Genomic DNA, 21,365 nt, shown 5'->3' with positions numbered 1-21,365 from the left:
TTCTCACAACTGATGATTTAAAAAAAAAAAAAAAAGAATCCAAAGCTTCTGCCTCCTGAGTGCTGGGATTACAGGTGTGAGCCAGCAACCCGGCTCAGAATCCTTTAAACTACACAGAGTATTCCAAAATCAACAGACTGACCAAAATCCCTTCCAGTCTACTGTCTAGATCCCTTTAAAACACAGTAGGAATAACTACTCACTTACTTAAAGTGACAGGCCACATTTTCCTAAAACAAAATTGGTCAACATGATCTGCAAAAGACAGATCAAAGAACTTGAAAAAGATATTCATCTGCAGCATAAAGCTAGATTTAAATTTTTCAGTGAGACAGGCTACAATGCTTTTTTCTCTTTTCTCTTTCTTTCTTTCTTCTTCTTCTTCTTCTTCTTTTTTTTTTTTCTTTTTTTCTTTTTTTTTTTTTTTTTTGAGACAGGGTTTCTCTGTGTAGCCCTGGCTGTCCTGGACTCCCTTTGTAAACCAGGCTGGCCTGGAATTCACAGTGATCCACCTGCCTTTGCCTCACCAATGCTGGGATTAAAGGTGTGCACCACCCAAGCATGTATATTTAGATGTATCTATAAATGCAGAATTACAGCTTCATCAAAAACATGAAGGCTATATATATTTTAAAAAACTGAAGAAAATAAATCAAATTAATGATTTGTAGCTGCACACGTGCACACATGCACGTGTGTGTGTGTGTGTGTGTGTGTGTGTGTGTGTGTGTGTAACTCAGTAGCTCAAATTTTCATATGTAGCTCAGGCTATAACCTCAAATTCATAGTAATCCTCCTGCCTCAGCCACCCAAATACTGGGGTCATAAAAAGCACATCACCACACCTGACTTCAGATTGTCTTCCTATTAGACTGGTGAACTGATGTGTAAGCCTATCTTGAATGTCTCTGTTTTGTAATACAGTAATTAAAAGCAAATTTTCAAGGCAACTAAGAGGACCACAGTGACTAACGACGGCCATTGCTTCTGTTGACTAAGGCTCAGATGGCTCTCTGGGTGAGGCCAACCATTGCCCACCCACGCCCCATGCCCCATCCTATCCCTATTTGGCTACTGAGCACCAATCTCATTGAGAAAGTGAACACTGTTTCTTATAAATGGATGGAGCTTCAGTTTGGATTGCTGCACCATATCAGCCTTTGACTGACACCTTCAATTCCTGGCAGTTCATACTCTTCTGAGTAGTGGCAAGCTGTCATCTACAGACGTCACACTCTAAAATAATGTTCAAAACGAAAAAGTGGGGCGACTGACATTTACCGAGCAAGCTCTCTCGGAGATACCTTTGTAGGCACTTCCTAACAATGACATTGAAGGATGAATAATTTAAGGGCAGTTATTATTCATTTAAAGTCTCTCTTTAGGTACTGGGGCCCACATGTTTGCACGGCACAGCAATTCTTCCTCCCACTCCCATCTGCGTCCTCACACAGCAAGTCACTGTGAGAAATCCCTTTGAGCTCACATGTCTAACTACAAAGGGAGGCCTCGTTTCTCCGTGGAACCTGAAGCTTTCTCCGAGGTTCAGCTGAGTTGGCTGACGGCAGAGGAGATGCCCGGAGAAGGACGGGACGTGCAACCGGCACTGGGTGCCTTTGGGGTGTCCGTCGGGGCATTTTGCCTTTGGATTCATTTTCCTGTTATTTGTGGGGACTCTTTGTCCATGGGATTTCGATAAAGGCCTTTGTAGTTTATTCTTTTCTTCCTGAGGGCAGAAAGCAAAACAAACAAACAGATTTGTTGTTCCGTTTCATTTGGTTCCTTCAGTGCTGGGAACTGAAGGTGCTTGGAATGCACTCTGCCCGTGGGCTATACCTCCAGCCAAAAATACCCTTTCGATTGAAAAAGAAGATAATTCAGTCAAGACTATAACCGTAACTGACTGAAAATTTAAAACTAAGAAGACGGCCTCAGATTCATAAAACAAATCTTTTAAAGAAAAGCATTTCTCTACTTTACCATTTAGCTTAACATAACTAGCATGTATAACTTACTAACTTCCATATATTAATTAATAAGAGGGAAATTTATTTGTCCTAGGGGAACTTTGATACACACAGACGCGTTCTAAGCATAGGCACACTCCAGACACAAGGAAGCGTGAGTTGCCATATATAATACATGGTCCATATATAATACATGCATTTCACTGCAAAGAATTATTCAAAGGAATTAAGTATTTCTGCGTGTACAGCAGTGAAAGCACTTCTGATAGTCTAGAGAGGCTGTTGCTGTTTAGAGCCGGAGTCTCACCACATAGCCGAGGCTGCCCTTTAACCTGTAGCAAGTTGCCGCCTCAGCTGCCCAAGGGCTAGGATTACAGGTATGTGTCACCTCAACGAGGTTAACACGGTTTTAAAAATTAAAGCTAGCTGTCTCGGTGAATACACAACCATCTTAATTGCAATCCCACCTTAGCACTGAGCAAGGATTCTTGTCAGGCTCCTTTTTATTCTTCCAGCTGCTCTGTTCGGTGTGTCTATGGTGTTGGGGGTGTGTGCAGGGGGGGTGCAGGAGGCTAGTAGTCTCATAGTCCGGCTTTTGACATCGTCACTTAACCGTCAGCCTTCACTTAACACTACCAGCCTGAATACAGAGCAAACACTCGAAGGTGACAGGCTGAGCGATGGGTCTGACTACGGAAATCAAACCTAGCAAAACTTTCCAGGTCACTATATGTTCAGTTTCTTTTAAACTCAGCCTAATGACTTCAGCTTAACAGTCTTTACACTGGGATGGAGGAAGGGGGGGGGGGACGGTTCCTGTCATTTCTGTTATCACCACCCTTTTGATGATACTTACGATAAATCTGTTTCTTTGCGGGAACACACATTCTCGGATGGCTGTCCTTGTAGAAAACTCTAGTTTGGGAGCAATACCCTAAAAATAAGACAGCATAGCAGGTTACCAAGAAGAGACTTGATACCCTATGAGCATATACAGGGGGAGGTAATCCCCCTCAGGAACAGTCATAGGGGAGTGGAATAAGGGGAAAATGAGAGGGAGGGAAGAATGGGAGGATACAAGGGATGGGATAACCACTGAGATGTAACAAGAATAAATTAATTTTAAAAACTAAAAAAAAAATTAATAAGACAGCATAAAGAGAAGCAAATACAATTGCTGGAAACAATTCCCTTGCCCATCCCATCTCCGTTGCAACTCCAAGAACCCAAGTGTCCTTCTGCAGTACGCATAATCAGAATACATGTTTTAAGTAGAAAATATCAGGAAAATAACAACCTGTGGGGCGTGACTCCTTTGAGAGTTGCACAGCGGATATTTACACTGTGACTCATAACAGTACCAAAATTACAGTTGTGAAATAGCAATGAAATAATTCGGTGGTTTGGCGTCACCACAGCATGAGGAACTGTATTAAAGGGTCGCAGCATTAGGAAGGCTGAGGACCACCGGGCTAAACATCTTATGTAATGTATACTCTATCCTAAGCTGGGGTGTAAGTGGGCTTGGAACTTATACACTCATACTCCTCACACAAGTCTGTGACGTGGGTCCCAATAAAATGTTCACTTGGAGATAAGTGAGCTTGGACACAACTTATGTAGCCTGTCAGGCTGGCAGTTGCAGAGCTGTTGATTGGACCCAGGCATCTGGGTCCCTGAGTCCATGCTGCTAGCTACTCTATTTAAAATATGGGAGTGTAGCTGGGAGGTGGTGGTGCACACCTTTAATCTCAGCATTTAGGTGGCAAGAGGTAGGTGGATCTTTGTGACGTCAAGGCCAGCCTGGTCTACATAGAGAGTTCTAGGGCAGCCAGGGCTACACAGAGAAACCCTGTCTCAAATAAATAAATAAATAAATAATAAAACACAGGAACATAAAAGTGAGATCAGTAAGGAGGAGGGCAGGTAAAGGTTCTCCTTCCTTACCTACATACCTTGGCAAGCACGCTTTCATCTTAGATCAAACACTGATATTCATCAGGCCTATTCTTAACTCGTATATGTTTATTTTGGTGTGCGGTGCTTTATCATCATCTATATGACTGGTGAGATATAAAGTGAAATAAAACAACAATGTAGGAAAACACGAAGAAAAAAAAAAAGCTGGGTGGTGGTGGTGGTGGTGGTGGCACGCACCTTTAATCCCAGCACTTGGGAAACAAAAGCAGGAGGGTCTCTGAGTTTGAGACCAGCTCGGTCTACAGAGTGAGTTTCAGGACAGCCAGGGCTACACAGAAAAACCCTGCCTCAAAAAACAGAGAGAGGGGGGGGGGGTGGGGGGGGGGTGGGGTGGGGGGAGAGAGATCCCACTATAGCTCTCCAGTGGAGAAAATAAATCTAATTGTTAATGAACTGATAAGAGGCAATAAGCAGGTGAAGGGTTTGCCTAACCTACACGCTCCATTCATCCTCACTTGCTACCGTAGTAGTAAAAACCAGGAAGAGTGAACTGAAATAAAGCTGGGAGAATTAGCATCGCGTTTGAGGCTAAGAGCATAAACCGAAAGCATAGAAATCCTACTCCACCGCCCACCAGCTCCGTGAGCACACCCATGATGTGCAGCACATTCCCCTCCATACAACAGGGAAGGGAACAGCCCTGCCTTCCCAGGGTGACAGAGAAGACAATCCATGCTGTGACCTCAGCACACACCTTGTGCATCAGCTGCTGCTGAAGCTTTGGCAATGGGCTCGATTTGGATTCATGAAATGTTTCAGAGAAACCAAATCACTCTATCTTTTTACAAATTGTTGACAAGTTTGATAAACTCAATTACAAGAACTGATTTTTTTCTCAACCTGATGCATGAGGGTATTTCAATGAATTTTAAAGCTGATAATTACCTCCATTTATAAATAGCTACAACTTCGACTTCTTACAGGTTAGTCTTTCTGTTCATGCCCAGAACATTCAATACCACGTGACACTTGGGGGGGGGGGAGATAAGTGTTTCTCTTTGTTTTGATTTTGAAGATGGCTTTTGTTTAACAGGGAATTCGAGGGAAACAAAGTTAATATAAGAATTTCCTCAGGGTGGTTCCAGTTTTATTCCCTTTGAGACTCTGAAAGGCAAATGTCAATAACTTGAAGCAATAAAGGTGAGCATCTCACAGGAACCATAGACTTTAGTGATGCACAGAGATGATGTTGGAGAAAGAAAAACGTGGTTTCAGGAATATTTGTCAGACCCTGAAAGATAACAGGGAAGGTTTAAAGCTACAGGCATTCGGAATTCTGGTTAGGACAACTTTTGAGGAACATTTTTCTTCAGTCATCAGAGGCATTGAAGGAATGGAGGTCCCTCCAATTACACTCTGAAGAGTGCTCTCAACCCAGCAGGGACAGTGACACCTCACTAAATGTTGGCAGCAATTCACAGTGCAGAAACAGAAAGCTTAAGTATTAATTACGCTTTTTATAATTCCCAAAGATGCGGCCCTTAAAGTGGATGCCATCCAAGAGACATAAAAATCCATTTTTAAAAAAAGAAGAAGGAAGAGGAGAAGTAGTCGTTTCAAAGATAGAAATCACAGGCCACAGAGCCACAATGGAGGCACTGAATGTGGGTTGGCCTAGATGCCTCTGAACAGATTAGCAGTTGGCTGCCTGCTGTACCACATCACTCACGGGTCCTCAGGGATACCAGCCTCCATCTGCTCCCCTCTGCTAAAGAGACCAGAGTGCCAGCCTTGGCTAACTTGAAACTTGTTAGAAGGAAGATAAAACTGTACAAAGTTGCCAGGTGGTGTTGGTACACACCTTTAATCCCAGCACTGGGGAGGCAGAGGCAGGTTGATCAAGCCTAGCTTGCTCTACAGAGGTAGTTCCAAGACAGCCAGGGCTACACAGAGAAATCCTATCTCCAAAATAATAATAATAATAATAATAATAATAATAATAATAATAATAATAATAATAATAATGTAGAAAGTTGAAGGCGTTAAAAGGAGATAATATTATTGCTGTCACTGTTCTATTTAGTGATTACAGATGTGACTAAACAGATCTTTCTGTCACTCTGCAGTAAGAAGCAGCTGAAAGAGGAACCTTTTAGGACATCATGTGACAACTGGATATGGTAATGATACAGCTTAGTTAGATAATAAAGCTTTCTTAGATCAATAGTGGACATCAGTATAGTTTGGTTATCATGAGCTGGGCGTCTGACCAGCTAACTCAGCTGGTCTAAGCTGAGTCAGCTAACTAAGCAAGACAAAGCTACCTGCCCGAGGTCGCCCCTGTCAAGAATAAAATGTTGAAGCCCTAAGAATTTCTCTCCCCACAGAAGCCCCGGTGGAGTGGGTCACTCACTGGAAAGCCTCTAGCTGTTTTCATGAGCAACTCCCTCTGCAGGCCAAGGTGTGACGATGTCAGCTTGGGTTCAGGGAACAGAAAATCTCGTGTGTTTTCTTCATAGTAGGCCAACTCTTCCCATACTAGAAGAGAAGAAAAAAAAAAGGCATAAGTAAATGTATTCTACATCCCTCAAGTTTAAGAAAATAGATGCTCAGGTGGTGTGCTGGCTAGCTTATGTCAACTTGACACAACCTATTGTCCCCTCAGAAGCGGGAACCCCAGTTGAGAAAATGCCTCCTTGAGGTGATGCTATAGGCAGTCCTCTAGGGCATTTACTTGATTAGTGATGTGGTGCCACTCCTGGGCTGGTGGCCCTGGGTTCTATAAGAAAGCAGGCTGAACAAGCCATGGAGAGCAAGCCAGTAAGCAGAACTCTTCCATGGCCTGTGTATCAGCTCCTGCCTCTAGGTCCCTGCCTTGTTTGAGTTCCTGCTCTGACTTCCTTTGACGACAAAAGGTGATGTAAGCCACATAAACCGTTTCTTCCCCAAGCTGCTTTGGTCATGGTGTTTCATTACAGCAACCCTAACTAAGACAGACGGTGTCAGGGAGGGCATGTGGTCCAAACTAGACATTTTCAACCTAGCTTTTGTTATACAAAATTAAATTATTTTGTATTTTTTTTTTTATATCTTGTGAAAATTTATCTCATGGATAGTCCTCTTGAAAAAAAAAAAGCAAGGTTGCTACACAAAATAGAACAAACAAAAATCCATCCATCTATCTTTCCTTTCCTCCACCAAATATTTACCAAAGACAAATTTTAAGCCAGACCCAGAAGACAGCCAGGAACAAGGCAGACACAATCCTACTCACACAAAGCTTACAGTTTGAGTGGGATCTGTATGTTTGCATTCAGAGGTGCCAAGGACCCAGAGAACAACCAGATTTGAGGAAGGGAGGTATCAACTCAAGGATGTCTTAGACATTTGTTAACATAGTTTCTGAGAAGGAGTAAGCCCTAAATATCAAACCACCTTCTCTACCATGCATGAATGACTTTAATGCCTTACCAGACATTTCTTTAGGCTAAAAATAATCTAATGATTATGTGAGCCTAGAACTTAAAACTGTTACAAAGAACTCTGCATTACTTTGCAATACACTGACTTTTCTAGAAGTATGGGTATTACATAAATAAAAGAATAATTTTACTTTTTTGTTGTTTGGATCTCTACTGAGACCTACTTGGCATTTTAAAAATCATATCACTTCTAATGACATCACTTTCCCTATCATTTACATTCTAAAATGCATCCTGTTTTCATTATAAACCACGCTCCTCTTTTCTCCCTAATTGATTTCTGCCATGAACTGTATATGCTAACTATGTTAGCTGTAAGTTTTATTTCATTGTTACAAAGGGTATATTAAAGAAAATACTCATTACCAAAAATGGTCTTGGTGTAACATGACAGCCAGCCATTGAGCTGATGGACAGGAAAGCTGCCATCTGAGCGATTCCTATAAGCACAGCAAGTGCTACATAATCAGTTTGGACTAAGAGTGTCTCCTACCCAGAACACCAGCAAAAAAAAGTCACTCTAACTAATAAAATAGATAGCTTTGCTGTTTGGTGACTGTTTTGTTACTTGTGAGAAGAACTTTGATGAAGGTGTTTTTAGGTATAATAGCTACAGAAGACAAATAAATGAACTTGGATAAAATGGTAAGGTGGATTAATTTCTTCTTCATACTTATTCAATATGGGCCTTTGGGTTTCCAGTGAAGAAAATACACAAAATATGGTATTTGCTATTTTTATTCCAGTGTCATTTCTTCTGCCATAGCAGACAAGCTTTCCCCACAGTGGACATATGATACGTCTTCCCTTCTCCACGAGGGACATCTAAAGCTTGAGCTGGCCTCTTCACTCGACTGAGATCCTATTATTTCAAGTTTCACTCTAAATGCCTCATCACATCTACAACCTAAAGGTCCAAAAAGAACACCTGATACTGTTTTCTTACAACTCAATTCTTTTCTAATGTCATCAGACAACTAGCATCAGTTGTTTGAGAAAAAAAAAATCTAGGATTCCCCCTTGATGACCATCTTTTTAGTATCCAACAATCCATTAGGAAGCCCTGTTGATGCCATCTCTAAAATCAGTGTAATCTCTGCCTCCATCTCTTCATCTTCACAGTTACTATCTTGGTCCAACCATCTACCTCTCTCCTGCTGTGGTCTCTTGGTAATCTCCCTGCATTCAAGTCCATTCTGTACATACTGTTTTCGATTCTACTTAAAATCGTCCTTTAGGATTTTTTGCATATGAGAAGAAAACCCAGGTACCACCCAGCATGGTGGTGAACAATTGTAACCCCAGCACTCCAGAGGCAGAGATAGGCAGATTTCTGTGGGTTCCGGGCCAGCCTGATAGACATAGCAAATTCCAGGACAGCCAGAGCTACACAGAGAACTTCTCCAAAAACAGAACTTTAGAGTTTGGGGTCGGGGTGGGGGGTTTGTTTTTTGGGTTGGTTTTCTTGTGACAGGCCTTATGTAGTCCAGGGAGACCTCGAACTGGCTATACAGCCAAGAATAGCCTTGAACTCCTGACTCTGGCGCTTCTACTTCCCAAGTGTTAGGATTACAGGCATGTGTCCCACACTCTTCTCTCTGCTCTCTACACCCTGCCTTAACATTCCTTCCCCTTAACAAATGATGGCCTTGATTTAAATGTCCTAGATGCTGCTCCCAACCCTGTGGAAGTGTGGCTGACACACAGTAGAGACTCTGTAAGCACAATTCTTATCTTCACTCCTGAATAAATAATGAGTATTAAAATGAGATAACTTAAGTACCTACGTATCTCAGTGACTCAATGAAACAATCACCCTTTCTGAAACTCACTTTCCACAACTTTTAAAAACAAGTTTAAAAGGCCAAATATTTTCTATAATCTTTTTAACTCTTACTCTCCATTCATTTTTCAATGATTTCTTTTACCTTCACATATTTAAGAAATATTCATTGAGAATTTACTGCATGCCAAGAGTTCTAGATTGGCCTGTGGTGCATTTTTTTGATTGGTGATTGAAGAGAGAGGATCCAGATCACTGTAGATAGTGCCGCCCTTGGGCTGGTGGTCCTGAATACTATAAGAAAGCAGCCTGTAACACATATCTGTAATCCCATCAACTCAAGGAGGCAGAAAGTATGTGGATCTCTGTGAGTTCAAGGCCAGCCTGGTCTACAAAGCAAGTCCAGGACAGTCAAGGCTACACAGAGAACCCCTGTCTTGAGAAAAACAAACAAAAAATAAATAAAAAAGAAAGTAACCTGAGCAAGCCACGAGGAACAAGCCAGCTGACCCCATGACCTCCTTTAGTAATGGACTATAACCTTGAATTATAAGCCAAATAAATCAGTTCTTCCTGGGTTGACATTGTTAGAGATTTTAAAACAAAACAAAACAAAAAAGTAACCAAAATAAAACTAAAGCAGGGATTAGCTTAACTAAATAGAAAATTAGTTTGAAGGTTATAAAGTATCTTAAAACCATCTCCTGAGTTTGATCATTTTTCAGTAACCCAAATCCCAGCCAGTTTGGAAATGTCAGCACATAAGAAGGTGTTAGGGAGCCTACGTAATGAATAACGAGCATGCTCGGAGTGCCTGATTGTATAGGCCAAGTGTTCTCCATCACCTAAGGACACAGACAATGACATCATCAGTGCTCTCAGTGAACATCTTCCTCCCGAAAAGGAAACAAATGAGACTATTAGAAGATAAGCTTCAGGGCTGGAGAGATGGCTCAGTGATTAAGAGCACTGTCTGCTTTTCCAAAGGACCTGGGATCAATTCCCAGCAACCACATGGCAGCTCACAACTGTCTGTAACTCCAGTTCCAATGCTCTGATACCCTCACACCAATGCACATAAAAATGAAATAAAATTTAAAAGCAAAAGAGAGTAAGCTTCTAATTACACTAACAGTTTGAAAGCTACCTTGTGTTTGTGGAACACAGGACAGCTAAAACCATACTTCTGGATAGAGGGGCTCATTGGATTCTCCTTGAGACTAAAAGTTAACCACACCTGTCATGATGGCACACGGGAGCGTAGGCATTCAAAGCCAGGTCTGCAGGTCTTCCCTTACTCCCTTCTAGTGACCATCACTAACTGCGGTGGGAAACTGAGCTCTGACTCAGCTCACAGGCACCCAGGAAAGGAGGATTTGACAGCTGTGCCGACTTTACATGGCTTGCCAAAGAGAAAAGTATTGAGCCTCAAGCCTTAGGAAGTTGACGAAAAGAAAACACCAAGCTTAGAGTCAAATAGTATTACACTGCCCCCCTGTGTCCATCACTTTTTCACACCTTTGTAAATTCAAGAGCCAGAGGGGGGGTGGTGTCTTCATTTATTGGGAGCGAAATCACTGGCTCTCTTTATCCACTACAGTAAGCTACACACAGATCTAAGCATCAGTACTGTGTCCCTTATCTGATGGTCAACTGTCCTTTGACCGAGTGTCTGAAGATGCTGTAAAAACTATCAAACAAGAACATACTATCTACAACAAAACAAAATGATAATGGGTCAGCTGGTAAAAGAGCTGTTCTCTAAGAACCAAAACGGTCCATATGACCCTACAGGAGACTTTAAGCAAACTACTTTTACCCAGTTAGTACCAAGGACCGCTGCTGCTGACATATGCCATGTTGGTGTAATTAAATGACTTATTTGCACAGCATCTGACACTGAGTGAAACTGTTATTTTCAGTAACTTAAGCTGAGTGCCCCTAAAATCACAATCTGAAATTGGAGGGCTGTGAACACAAAGCCAGAAGACAAGGCTTCCACTCTGCATATGACTAGCGTGTGAGTTAGAAGCAGTACATAGGCTGTCAGCTTGAATAGTCCCCATCCTCATTTTCAAACAACTATTCTCATTACCTTGCAGATAGATCTCTGCTCACATGAGAGACATGTAAATCCTAGCACTCAACAGAGCGAGACAGGAGAATCATGGGTTCAAAGCCAACCCAGACTTGACTAAAAGAAATGCAATAGTCCAAACACATAGAAGCCTAAAAAGTAAGTACACACACTATCCTGTGAGTAGTATATAGGGGCTGTGTGTTACTTTGGAGTTAAATATAAGTGCCAAATGCATCACATACTAAGTGTACTTTTTAAAGGCTAAAAAAAAATCAATAAATAAACATCAAGCTGTCATAAAGTATCTGTTGGGGGTTGTTAATGAATGGGTTCTTTTTACTTTTAGTCTATATAATCATGTGTTAGTTGAAATTTTTATAATATTTAGATTTTTAATTAGTACAAAATTAAGTAATACCAAAATAAACATGACCCTATTCTATTAAATGTAACTTCACAGGGTTATATGTTTAAACATGAAATTGGGTCAAACAAGAAAAAACTTATGGAAAAAAACTCAATGGCCTGGTTTTAGCCTGTCTTTTTTTTTTTTTTTCTAAAAAAGAAAGAAAGAAAAACCATTCAGTGAGAATTTCTGAACAGCAGGTAGAGGCACTGCTCTGTATTGTCTACCAAAACAAGTAATTCTTGAATGGATAGAGCAATGCTATAATATTCAGGCGCTATCCCTAGATTCACACTATAAAGTGTAGATTACCATTGGTGTCTGAGTGTCTTGTTTATCTCTAGATTCGTACAGTAACATTTATACCACCACAAGTTCAAGAATTTATTTCTGGATGCACACTGTAGTCTCTGAATGTCTATACCTAGATTCAAACTAGAACATCTGTGTGCATGTTCAGGGCATTTTCCCCTGAATTCACACCACAATATTCGAGCACTGCTGTATAGATTCAGACCACAGTATTCGAGCACATATGTATAGATTCAGACTATAATATTCGAGTGCCTATCCCTATTCACACTGTTCCGTCCAGCCGTCTATAACTAGATTCACATGGCAATAATTCAAGGGCTTATCCCTATCTCTATATTCTTCTTTTTTTTCTCATTAAACTTTTTTTAAAAGATTTATTTATTTATTATTATGTATACAGTGCTCTGCCTGCACGTACACCTGCATGCCAGAAGAGGGCATCAGATCACGTTATAGATGGTTGTGAGCCACCATGTGGTTGCTGGAGATTGAACTCAGACCCTCTGGGAGAGCAGGCAGCGCTCTTAACCATTGAGCCATCTCTCTAGCCCCATTAAACTTGTTTTAATGCTCAAAATTCTGTAACAGAATTGTTTCAATTAAAAAGTACTGATTTTGAACACTAATAATTTAACACTCTCTCTCTCTCTCTCTCTCTCTCTCTCTCACATACACACACACACACACACACACACACACACACACACACACACAATGGTTGACAAAACATTCTTTCCTTCTGAAGGTTTTAGAATGCATTGCTATCATTAACCAGTCTTTGACTATTAAACTTAAACTGCCAATTGAGACAACAGTTCTGAGACAGTTCTTCCACCACTGATTAAGACTGGGGTGGCAGGTGTGAGGGATAATATTCATTTAGCCTTCTGAGATTTCTGGGCAGACTTGGTGACTTTGCCAGCTCCAGCAGCCTTCTTGTCCACAGCTTTGATGGCAGCCACAGCAACTGTCTGCCTCATGTCACAAACAGCAAAATATGAACCAGTGGAACATAGTCAGAGAAACTGTCAACACACATGGGCTTGCCAGGGACCATATCAACAATGGCTGCATCACCAGACTTCAAGAATTTAGGGCCAGCTTCTAGCTTCTGGCTGGAGCGACGATCAATCTTTTCTTTAAGCTCAGCAAACTTGTCTGCTGTGTGAGCAGTGTGGCAACCCAGCACAGGAGCATAGCCAGCTCTAATTTGGCCTGGACGGTTCAGGATGATCACCTGAGCAGTGAAGCCAGCTGCTTCCAGTGGTGGGTCATTTTTGCTATCACCAACAATATTGCTATGTCTACCATCTTTGATGGACACGTTCTTTCCGTTGAAGCCCAGACTGTCCCCAGGAAGAGCTTCACTCAGTGCTTCGTGGTGCATTTCAACAGACTTGACTTGTGTTGTGACATTGATTGGAGCAAAGGTAACCACCATGCCAGGTTTGAGAACACCAGTCTCCACTTGGCCCGCAGGAACAGTGCCAATGCCACCAATTTTACAGACATCCTGGAGGTGCAGTCGCAGGGGCTTGTCAGTTGGATGAGTTGGTGACAGGATACAATCCAAAGCTTCCAGCAGTGTGGTGCCACTGGCGCTGCCATCTTCGAGGGTGACTTTCCATCCCTTGAACCAAGGCTTATTAAGCACTTGGCTCCAACATGTTGTCACCATTCCAACCAGAAATTTGCACAAATGCTACTGTGTCAGGGGTGTAGCCAATTTTCTTAATGTAGGTGCTGACTTCCTTAAGGATTTCCTCGTATCCCTTCTGGCTGTGGGGTGGCTCAGTGGAATCTATTTTGTTGACACCAACAATCAGCTGTTTCACACCCAGGTGTAAGGCAGAAGGGCATGCTCACGGGTCTGCCCGTTCTTGGAGATACCAGCTTCAAATTCACCAACACCAGCAGCAACAATCAGGACGGCACAGTCAGTCCAAGATGCGCCTGTAAAGACTTTTTGATGAAGTCTCTGTGTCTTGGGGCACATTCTCCTGTGGTCCTGCACTACACTCTCAGAGTGCAGAGTTCTTATGTTTCTGGGGTGACCTTTGCTAAAGACCAAGACGCAGAAGCCTAGCTCTTCGCCCCTCTCCTGGGGCCCTGGCCTCCCCCAGGGAATATCCAATTATGGAGGAATCCACAACCTTCATAACAAGTCTGTACTCAAACTTCCCCTTCTGCTGTGACTCACCACCCTTTTCTCAGTAACTCGGGAAAAAAGGAAATTCACTGGAGAAAACATCAAAATGGTACAATGAAAGAGAGGAATACACATGAACTGATCAAACCGACTAAAGACTAAATTTACAGCAAAGGGAGATGGTTGCATCCAGGCCTAATTCTGCGAGCAATCAAAAGCGAGGAACAAGGTGGTGGCAGTTCTGGTGCACGCCTTTGATCCCAGAACTCTGGAGGCAGAGATAGGCAGATCTCTGAGTTCAAGGCCAGCCTGGTCTACAGAGTGAGTTCTAGAACAGCCACACTACACAGAGAAACCGCGTCTCCAACAAAACAGAACAAGAACAATGACTATAACCAGAAGGAAAAATATTGTAATATGAAAGAAACTGAAACTTTTAAGAAGGAAATTTTAAAGTAAGAATTACATAGCATATGTAAAAATTAAGGGTCATAAAATATGATAAAACATACCTAAACAAATTAATATATAATTCAAAGGTCATAATTCAAATGATAATGTGGGTTTAGCCAAGACAGGAGGAGCAGGTATGCTCTACTCTGCCAGGTGCAGTATTAATGGGGCCTCACTGGAAACCAGTTCATCCCAGGCTCACAAGGCACAATTCAGTCTGGAAATTCTATTCTGTAAATATACTAAGATAGGAAGGAAAAATAATTTTCTGGGTTATGTGAAAGACAAGACATAAATAACAACTTAAGGCTAATAGTACTATGGAAATTGATAGCTATTGAAAATGAGAAATCCAATAACTATAGTCACAAGGTTAAAAACAAAAACAAAAACAAAATACACCAAATACTATATAATGTCAATGTCCATAGCTTGTGAAGACTCACAAGGAACCGGCTATGGGCGTGCATGTTTGTAATCCCAGCTACGTGGGAGACTGAGGGCAGGGAAAGCATGGACTCAGGTCAGCCTGAATGATTTGGTGAGACTTTGCCTCCAAATTAAGATTAGGGGTGTGTCTCGGTGGCACTCTGGTTGCCTAACATGTATGAGGCCTCAGTCAATCCTCAGAAACACACACAGATACATGCACACATGCACGCACACACACATGTGCACACAAGTGGATGGAATTCTTTATACCTATCAAAGATGATGGTATAGAGTATTTTATTAGAAAAGATTCACTCATAAAGAAAACTGAAATCAGGGGCTTGAGAGATGGCTCAGTGGTTAAGAGCATTTTTGTTCTTCTAGAGGTCCTGAGTTCAATTCCCAGCAACCACATGGTGGCTCACAACGGTCTATAATGTGATCTGATGCCCTCTTCTGGCATGCAGACGTACAGGAAGACAAAGTGCTCAGATACATAAATAAATAAATAAATTTATGAAAAAAACCCTGAAATCCTTTCCCCATTCTTTCATGCTAAAAATCCTTCAAGACAAAATTGTTAGTTTAGGAGTGTGTTTGCTGGAGTATTACCTGGAGACACTAGCTGTATTAATTCAAACCTGGTTAGGAAGCCTAAAAAGAAAAAAAAAAAATGAGATTTCAATATTTCAGAAAATTGCCTGTTTCTTAATAAATGCTAAATTAAAACTACCATATCTCACTTATATTATTGTTAACAACAGTACAGTTGGCCCTCTATATTCACAGGTTCTCTAGGTAGAGACTCTACAACCATCTTTCAATAAACTACAGACAGAAAATGTTTAAAAAGTAATTACATCTGTTCTAACATGTGTAGTCTTTTCTCATTATTCTCTAAATAATGAAGAATAACAACTTCATACAGAATTTATTGGATATAATAGGTATTCTCTCTCTCTCCCTCTCCCCCCCCTCACACACACACACACACACACATACACACAGAGAGACACACAGGTTGTAAGAAAATTCTATATCATTTTACTTATGGCTCTTAAGCACTTTGGTATGTGAGAAAGTCCTGGAACAATTTTCTCAAGGACATCAAAGAAGCAAGGAACAAGCACAATTTAAAGTAAGTGCCATGGCAACAATGTAACAGGTTTTAATAAAGTGAGGGGGTACAGCAAAGATGTGTGAGCTACACAATTAGCATTTTACGTCCTGGAAAGTAAGCAATATTTTGTCTCTTAAATGTATCTATGTTCGGGGCTGGAGAGATGGCTCAGTGTCAAGAGAGCACATTGCTCTTGCAGAAGCCCCAAGCTTTATTCTCAGCTCCCATGGCAGACAGGTAATGGGTGCTTGTAACTCCAGCTCTGGAGACTCTGGTCCCTTCTCCAGCCTTTGTGGGCACCTATGCACACACATGGCACATAAACACACATAAGTAAAAGTATGCATATGCATAGCGTATAATAATAGCAATATGTTTTTCACTTTAAAGCTTGAAAAGCCAATTGTTCTCCTTCTCTAAAAAGCATGCTATATGTCTATACAAACGTGACAGAAAATATATTTGACTATGTTCCTTGAGATTAAAATATTTTTAAAGAGGCTTTCTATAATATGTATAAAGACAGGAATAAAATGTAAATTTTGGACCCGGAGGGATGGCTCAGCAGGTTAAAGCATGTGTCACTCAAGACTGATGATTTGAGTTAAATCCCCAGAACCCACAGAAGCAGCACATAACCAACTCTTAAAAGGCATCCTTTGACTTCTACATGTTCCCTTCACATACATACACACAGACACACACGCTGTGGTATGCACATGCTCACACATGCATCACACATACAGTAGCAACAGGTTTAAAATACTGAAAAGAAACTAGAAGATGAAAAGACTACCTGTGCTCACATGGATTGACATTATATAGTGAAAATTATTATAACAAAAACGTGATGTGCAGATTCAGTGCAAAAAAGAACACTAGTCGGGATATTGCAATGCCTGATTCAAGTCACACCACAGAGCTACAGTAACAAAAACAACATGGTATTGACACAAAAAGTCATGTCAAACAATAAGGTAGAAGGGACTGTCCAAGGAACAAGGCGACATATCTACAACCACCTGGCTTTTTAGAAAGATGTCAAAAATAGATACTGAAGAAGACAACGTCTTTATCAAATGGTGCTGGCAAAACTAGAGAGCCACAGAAGTTGAGTACTGGAGTTAGAGTCATGTGCTACCACACCTGGTTTCACATCTATAATGAGAAAACTGTTTATAACAATTAAAAGTAATGATTCAAGGTAGATGTGATGGTGGTGAGATGACGCAGCGGGTAAAGGCATACAAGCCCAAGGGCTGAAGAACTCATGATGGCAGGAGGGGACCAACTCACCAACACTGTCGTCTGTTTTAAGCATACCCATATTGTAGACACACAATAACAATAACTATTATATATCATATATAATAGTTATTATTATTATTATTATTATTATTATTATTATTATTATTATTATTAGTTTAAAGTTTGGTGTGATGACATATGCCTATAATCCCTGTGCCCTGGACAGTGGAGTCAGGAGGAGCGAGTTCAAAGCCAGCCTAAATTACATAGCAAGATTATGTCTCCAAAAAGCAACCAAACAACACAAACAAGTAAATAGTGAACCAAATTTTACCATAGAATTTCCCTAAACTTAAATATTGATCAAACACAGAAATATCACACTTCAAAAACAGCGGGATTCTGTACCTGTGAATTACATATGAGTCTTTTTTTTCTCCTAAGTACCTACTTTCTAAAAGTTCTGCAACAGCTCCAGGATCTATCGCATTCTCAAATACCTAGGGAGGAAAACAGGGAAAAGAAAATTTCAAAGTTTTATTAAAAGGTACTTCTAGATACTATTGTACTTTATGTTCTTCCAAGTCATTAGCATGTATGAAACCAAGACATATAATATTTTAGAATTCAACGGGAACATTTTTCAAGAAGCATGTGGTAAAAGTACAACAAATGGCTGTAGCACAGATGAATCATAATTATCAGAATGATAAGTGCAAAGACATTTGAGTTAGCTAAGTTTATCACGTGCTTAAAATGCTGTCAAGTTTGATCTACTGTCCAAGCAAACACATCTTGCATCAACCTGAGTGTTGAGTGCATAGAAAAGCATTCCGTAGACAGCAGGTGCTTATCACTTATTAACCAGATGATGCCTCTGTCCATGCAAGTGGTTGTGCTGAACAGGAAGTCAAATAAAATGTTTACCCATATGTAGCATCAAAGACAAGTAGTGATGGAGTGACTCCGTCAGCAAGCACAGGAAAAATACTGCGTTATCGCCTTCAACACGGTCAGATCTGCTTATTCTGTTCTTGAAATAAAAGGTTCTGAGGCAGCAATGAAACAGGACAGGCCTCCAGGATGTTATGAAAAGAAAAGGTTTTCAGTAGTTCTTCAGAGGCACCTTTAGCCTTTCAACTTCTGGCTGAAATGTTTAAAGTTAAGTATAGTTCAAATTCTGCTTGAGGTTTCAAAGCTCAGTCTCCTTTGAGGGCACAAATGAACACTGTTTTGGCTGTTTGCATTTACTTAGTAAATGTGGGCGACAATTTTTTTCCTAATTATTTCAGTAATTACACCCTTCCATTTCACACTGTTATCAGTCGAATTGTGCCTCTATCAAAATTTGCAAGTTGACGTCTAACCCTAATATCTTAGAATATGACCTTATTTTCAAATAGGGTCAACACAGATATGCTTAGTTAAAATTTGAATGAGGTCATGCTGGAGTGAGCTAAGCACCTAAAACATCTCTTTTTTTAAAGTGAGTAATTAGGCATAAAAATTCGTGTTTTTAAAGTTAAGAATGAGCTAAAATAAATTCATGAGTGTACTTGAGCAGGGAAAAATTCAAAATCCATATAGCACTCAGGAGGAGATTACAAAGGAGGCACAAAATTATCTGTTCTGCAATCCCAAGAAAGTAAATGTAGTTGAATAGTTAGAGTGAACAGACCCAGCATAGGTCTTAAAGAACCGAAGCTCCTCTGGTCTAATGTGCAGAATGTTTTTTAACTCCACGCACTACAGAGAATAAATGGCTATGTGGTACATATTGGAGTGATGCTATAATAAACCAGTGGTTCTCAGCCTTCCTAATGCTGCGACCCTTTAATACAGTTCCTTATATTGTGGTGACCTCCAACCATAACATTGTTTTTGTTGCTACTTCATAACTGCAGTCTTGCTACTGTTATGAATCATAATGTAAATATCTGGTTTCAAATGGTCTTCTGGGACTCCTGTGAAAGGATTGTTCAAGCCCTCCGTGGGGTTGTGACCCAGAGGTTGAGAACCACTGCTATAAACCAAAGAACTAACCTTCTATCATGCCTCGGTAAGTACCCTGGCCCCACCAACCAACACTCTGCTGTGACTTCCAGCCTCGCGTTTTCTGTTTGTGGGTTACTGCTGACTGCCAGCTCTAAGAATCTAATACATCTACATGTTAGGGTTTTCTCAAGTGTGATTTTTGGGGGGCAAACTGTCAGCTTGGTCTATTCAAATACAATGGCTCATGACCTTTTATGAGAAATGTGTTTACCCAAATGCTTTTAAGTTATTCAAACGTAAGCCATACAAGGGGAAAGACTATGACTTTACTTGCTACAAGTATTTTCAGCTAGAAAACGGAACAGACTGCAAGAAACCTGGAACTAGAAGAAACTAGAACATGAGCCTAAGCAACTCGTTTTGTTTTAGAAAATGAAAAAGATGTTTCCACAGTATGCTGAACTAGTAATCTCAAGCCAACAGCTTTTCTACACAGCAGGAGAGAAGCAATAAAGTGTGAGTCTCAGACAGTCTCCTTTTTAAAAAGCAAAGGAGGTTGGATTAGGTTAAGTTCCCAAGGTGATTCATGGGTGTATAATTCTGTGCTTACATAATTTTACATCAATGCCCTTCTTACAGATGTATCTTAGAAGTCTTCTCTAGGGCTAGAAACTGATAGAATGGGGAAAATGTTGGGAGTGGGCACTTCATTTTCAACACCCATTACCTACATATGGCCAGTAGGATCATCTGGGTTCTAACTGTATTTTCCAGGATAATATCTATTAGCCCTTTTACCCAACCAGTTTGACATATTTTTTAAATGAATAGGCTGTAATTTTTTAAACAAAAGTGTTACCATCAATCTTTTATCCTTTCTCCCATCCTTGGGACAAAGGAGACAGGTGGGTTTCTGGGTACTGTCTTCCAAACATTTGGAAGCGATGTGATGCAGTCTTCCTTCTGCCCCAAAAGTCCCTCTCAGTGACACCGGGCAGCTATTAGGCTTACTAAACATAATGGCAATCTCATCTCCAAATCCAAAACCAGAACCTTAGGGTGTTGTTGGTGATTACAGAGTAATGAACGGTCTGCAGTGTACTGTGGTGGAAACCCTGGCCAGCGTTTTTGCTATTTTTTTAAATCATAGTTGCATTCATTTGAATGAAATCTAGCCCTTGCTGCTACTGCTTTGTAACACATGACTTCAGAAAGTATGAACAACTTTCTTGTTGAGTTACAGGACTTCAACGACCAGGTTTAACTAATTTGCTTACGGTTTTAGATTATTTTTCTGGGTTTAGGAAAGTTTTTCCTAAGATCTGCAGTTTATTAATAGCCCCTTTCATAAATATGATGCAACTGTCTCTAACACCTCCAAGAACATTCAGAAACGCTCTCTGCTCCAGTTAGAACATGCCACGGGGAGTTCCAGGAATAGAAAGCATCCACCAGGGTATTTAGCACTCGATTGACAGAATTTGGCTCGGGCGTGCAGAGCAAAAGCAAGTCTTCCAAACTGTGTTTCTTTGCCTCAAAGCCTCTTGTACTTTTACACTGTGTTGAATTGCCTTAGGGTCACTTTTTTTTAAAAAAAGGATTTTAAAAAAGTGTACAAAACCTCTATTCTTTATTATAACTATTAAAATGACTTCAGACAGCAAAACCCACTGAGAAGTCAAGATCACCTTTTGAAAAATCATGCTCTGCTGAATCACAATAGGGAACACAGATGAAAAGCAGCCTGTCTCCAGGTACTGGTTCAGGAGGTAGACTCCAAGGTACACACCTTCCTTGTCCCGCAAGAACACTCCTGGGCAAGAAATCTTAAAAAAAAAAAAAAAAAAAAGAAAGAAAAGAAAAAAAGGAGACAGTCAGGGTTTGTTTTTATGCAACCGGACTATCTTTCTCCAAACCTCCCACAGCTCTGAAATGACCCCATCACTTCACCCTTCAGCCTCTACTCCCAGCCTCAGCATCCTCCCACCTCTCCTCAAACAGGATATCCCGATTCC

At 40.7% G+C, this 21,365-nt stretch overlaps 1 protein-coding gene and 1 pseudogene across 4 annotated transcripts in view; both read right to left on the bottom strand.

Annotated features, from left to right (window-relative positions):
* Positions 1-21,365, bottom strand: part of SPATA6L (spermatogenesis associated 6 like) — a 52,351-nt gene that overhangs the window by 16,388 nt on the left and 14,598 nt on the right. For all 3 annotated transcript variants that reach the window (XM_084769774.1, XM_084769776.1, XM_084769775.1), the window contains 6 exons: positions 21,039-21,176; positions 17,807-17,855; positions 15,600-15,641; positions 6,301-6,425; positions 2,824-2,901; positions 1,487-1,726 (listed from right to left, as the gene is read on the bottom strand). In XM_084769774.1, coding sequence (XP_084625900.1) covers positions 1,487-1,726; positions 2,824-2,901; positions 6,301-6,425; positions 15,600-15,641; positions 17,807-17,855; positions 21,039-21,176 — 672 coding nt within the window. The remainder of the gene's footprint in view (positions 1-1,486; positions 1,727-2,823; positions 2,902-6,300; positions 6,426-15,599; positions 15,642-17,806; positions 17,856-21,038; positions 21,177-21,365) is intronic.
* Positions 12,610-15,025, bottom strand: LOC311590466 (elongation factor 1-alpha 1-like; annotated as a pseudogene). The gene is made up of 2 exons: positions 15,002-15,025; positions 12,610-13,966 (listed from the first exon to the last, which is right to left on the bottom strand). The product of its transcript is annotated as an elongation factor 1-alpha 1-like (transcript).

Source organism: Acomys minous, assembly GCF_964271855.1.
Source record: "Acomys minous genome assembly, chromosome: 2".
NCBI classification, from domain to species: domain Eukaryota; kingdom Metazoa; phylum Chordata; class Mammalia; order Rodentia; family Muridae; genus Acomys; species Acomys minous.
This window is presented reverse-complemented; position numbering and strand designations above follow the sequence as displayed.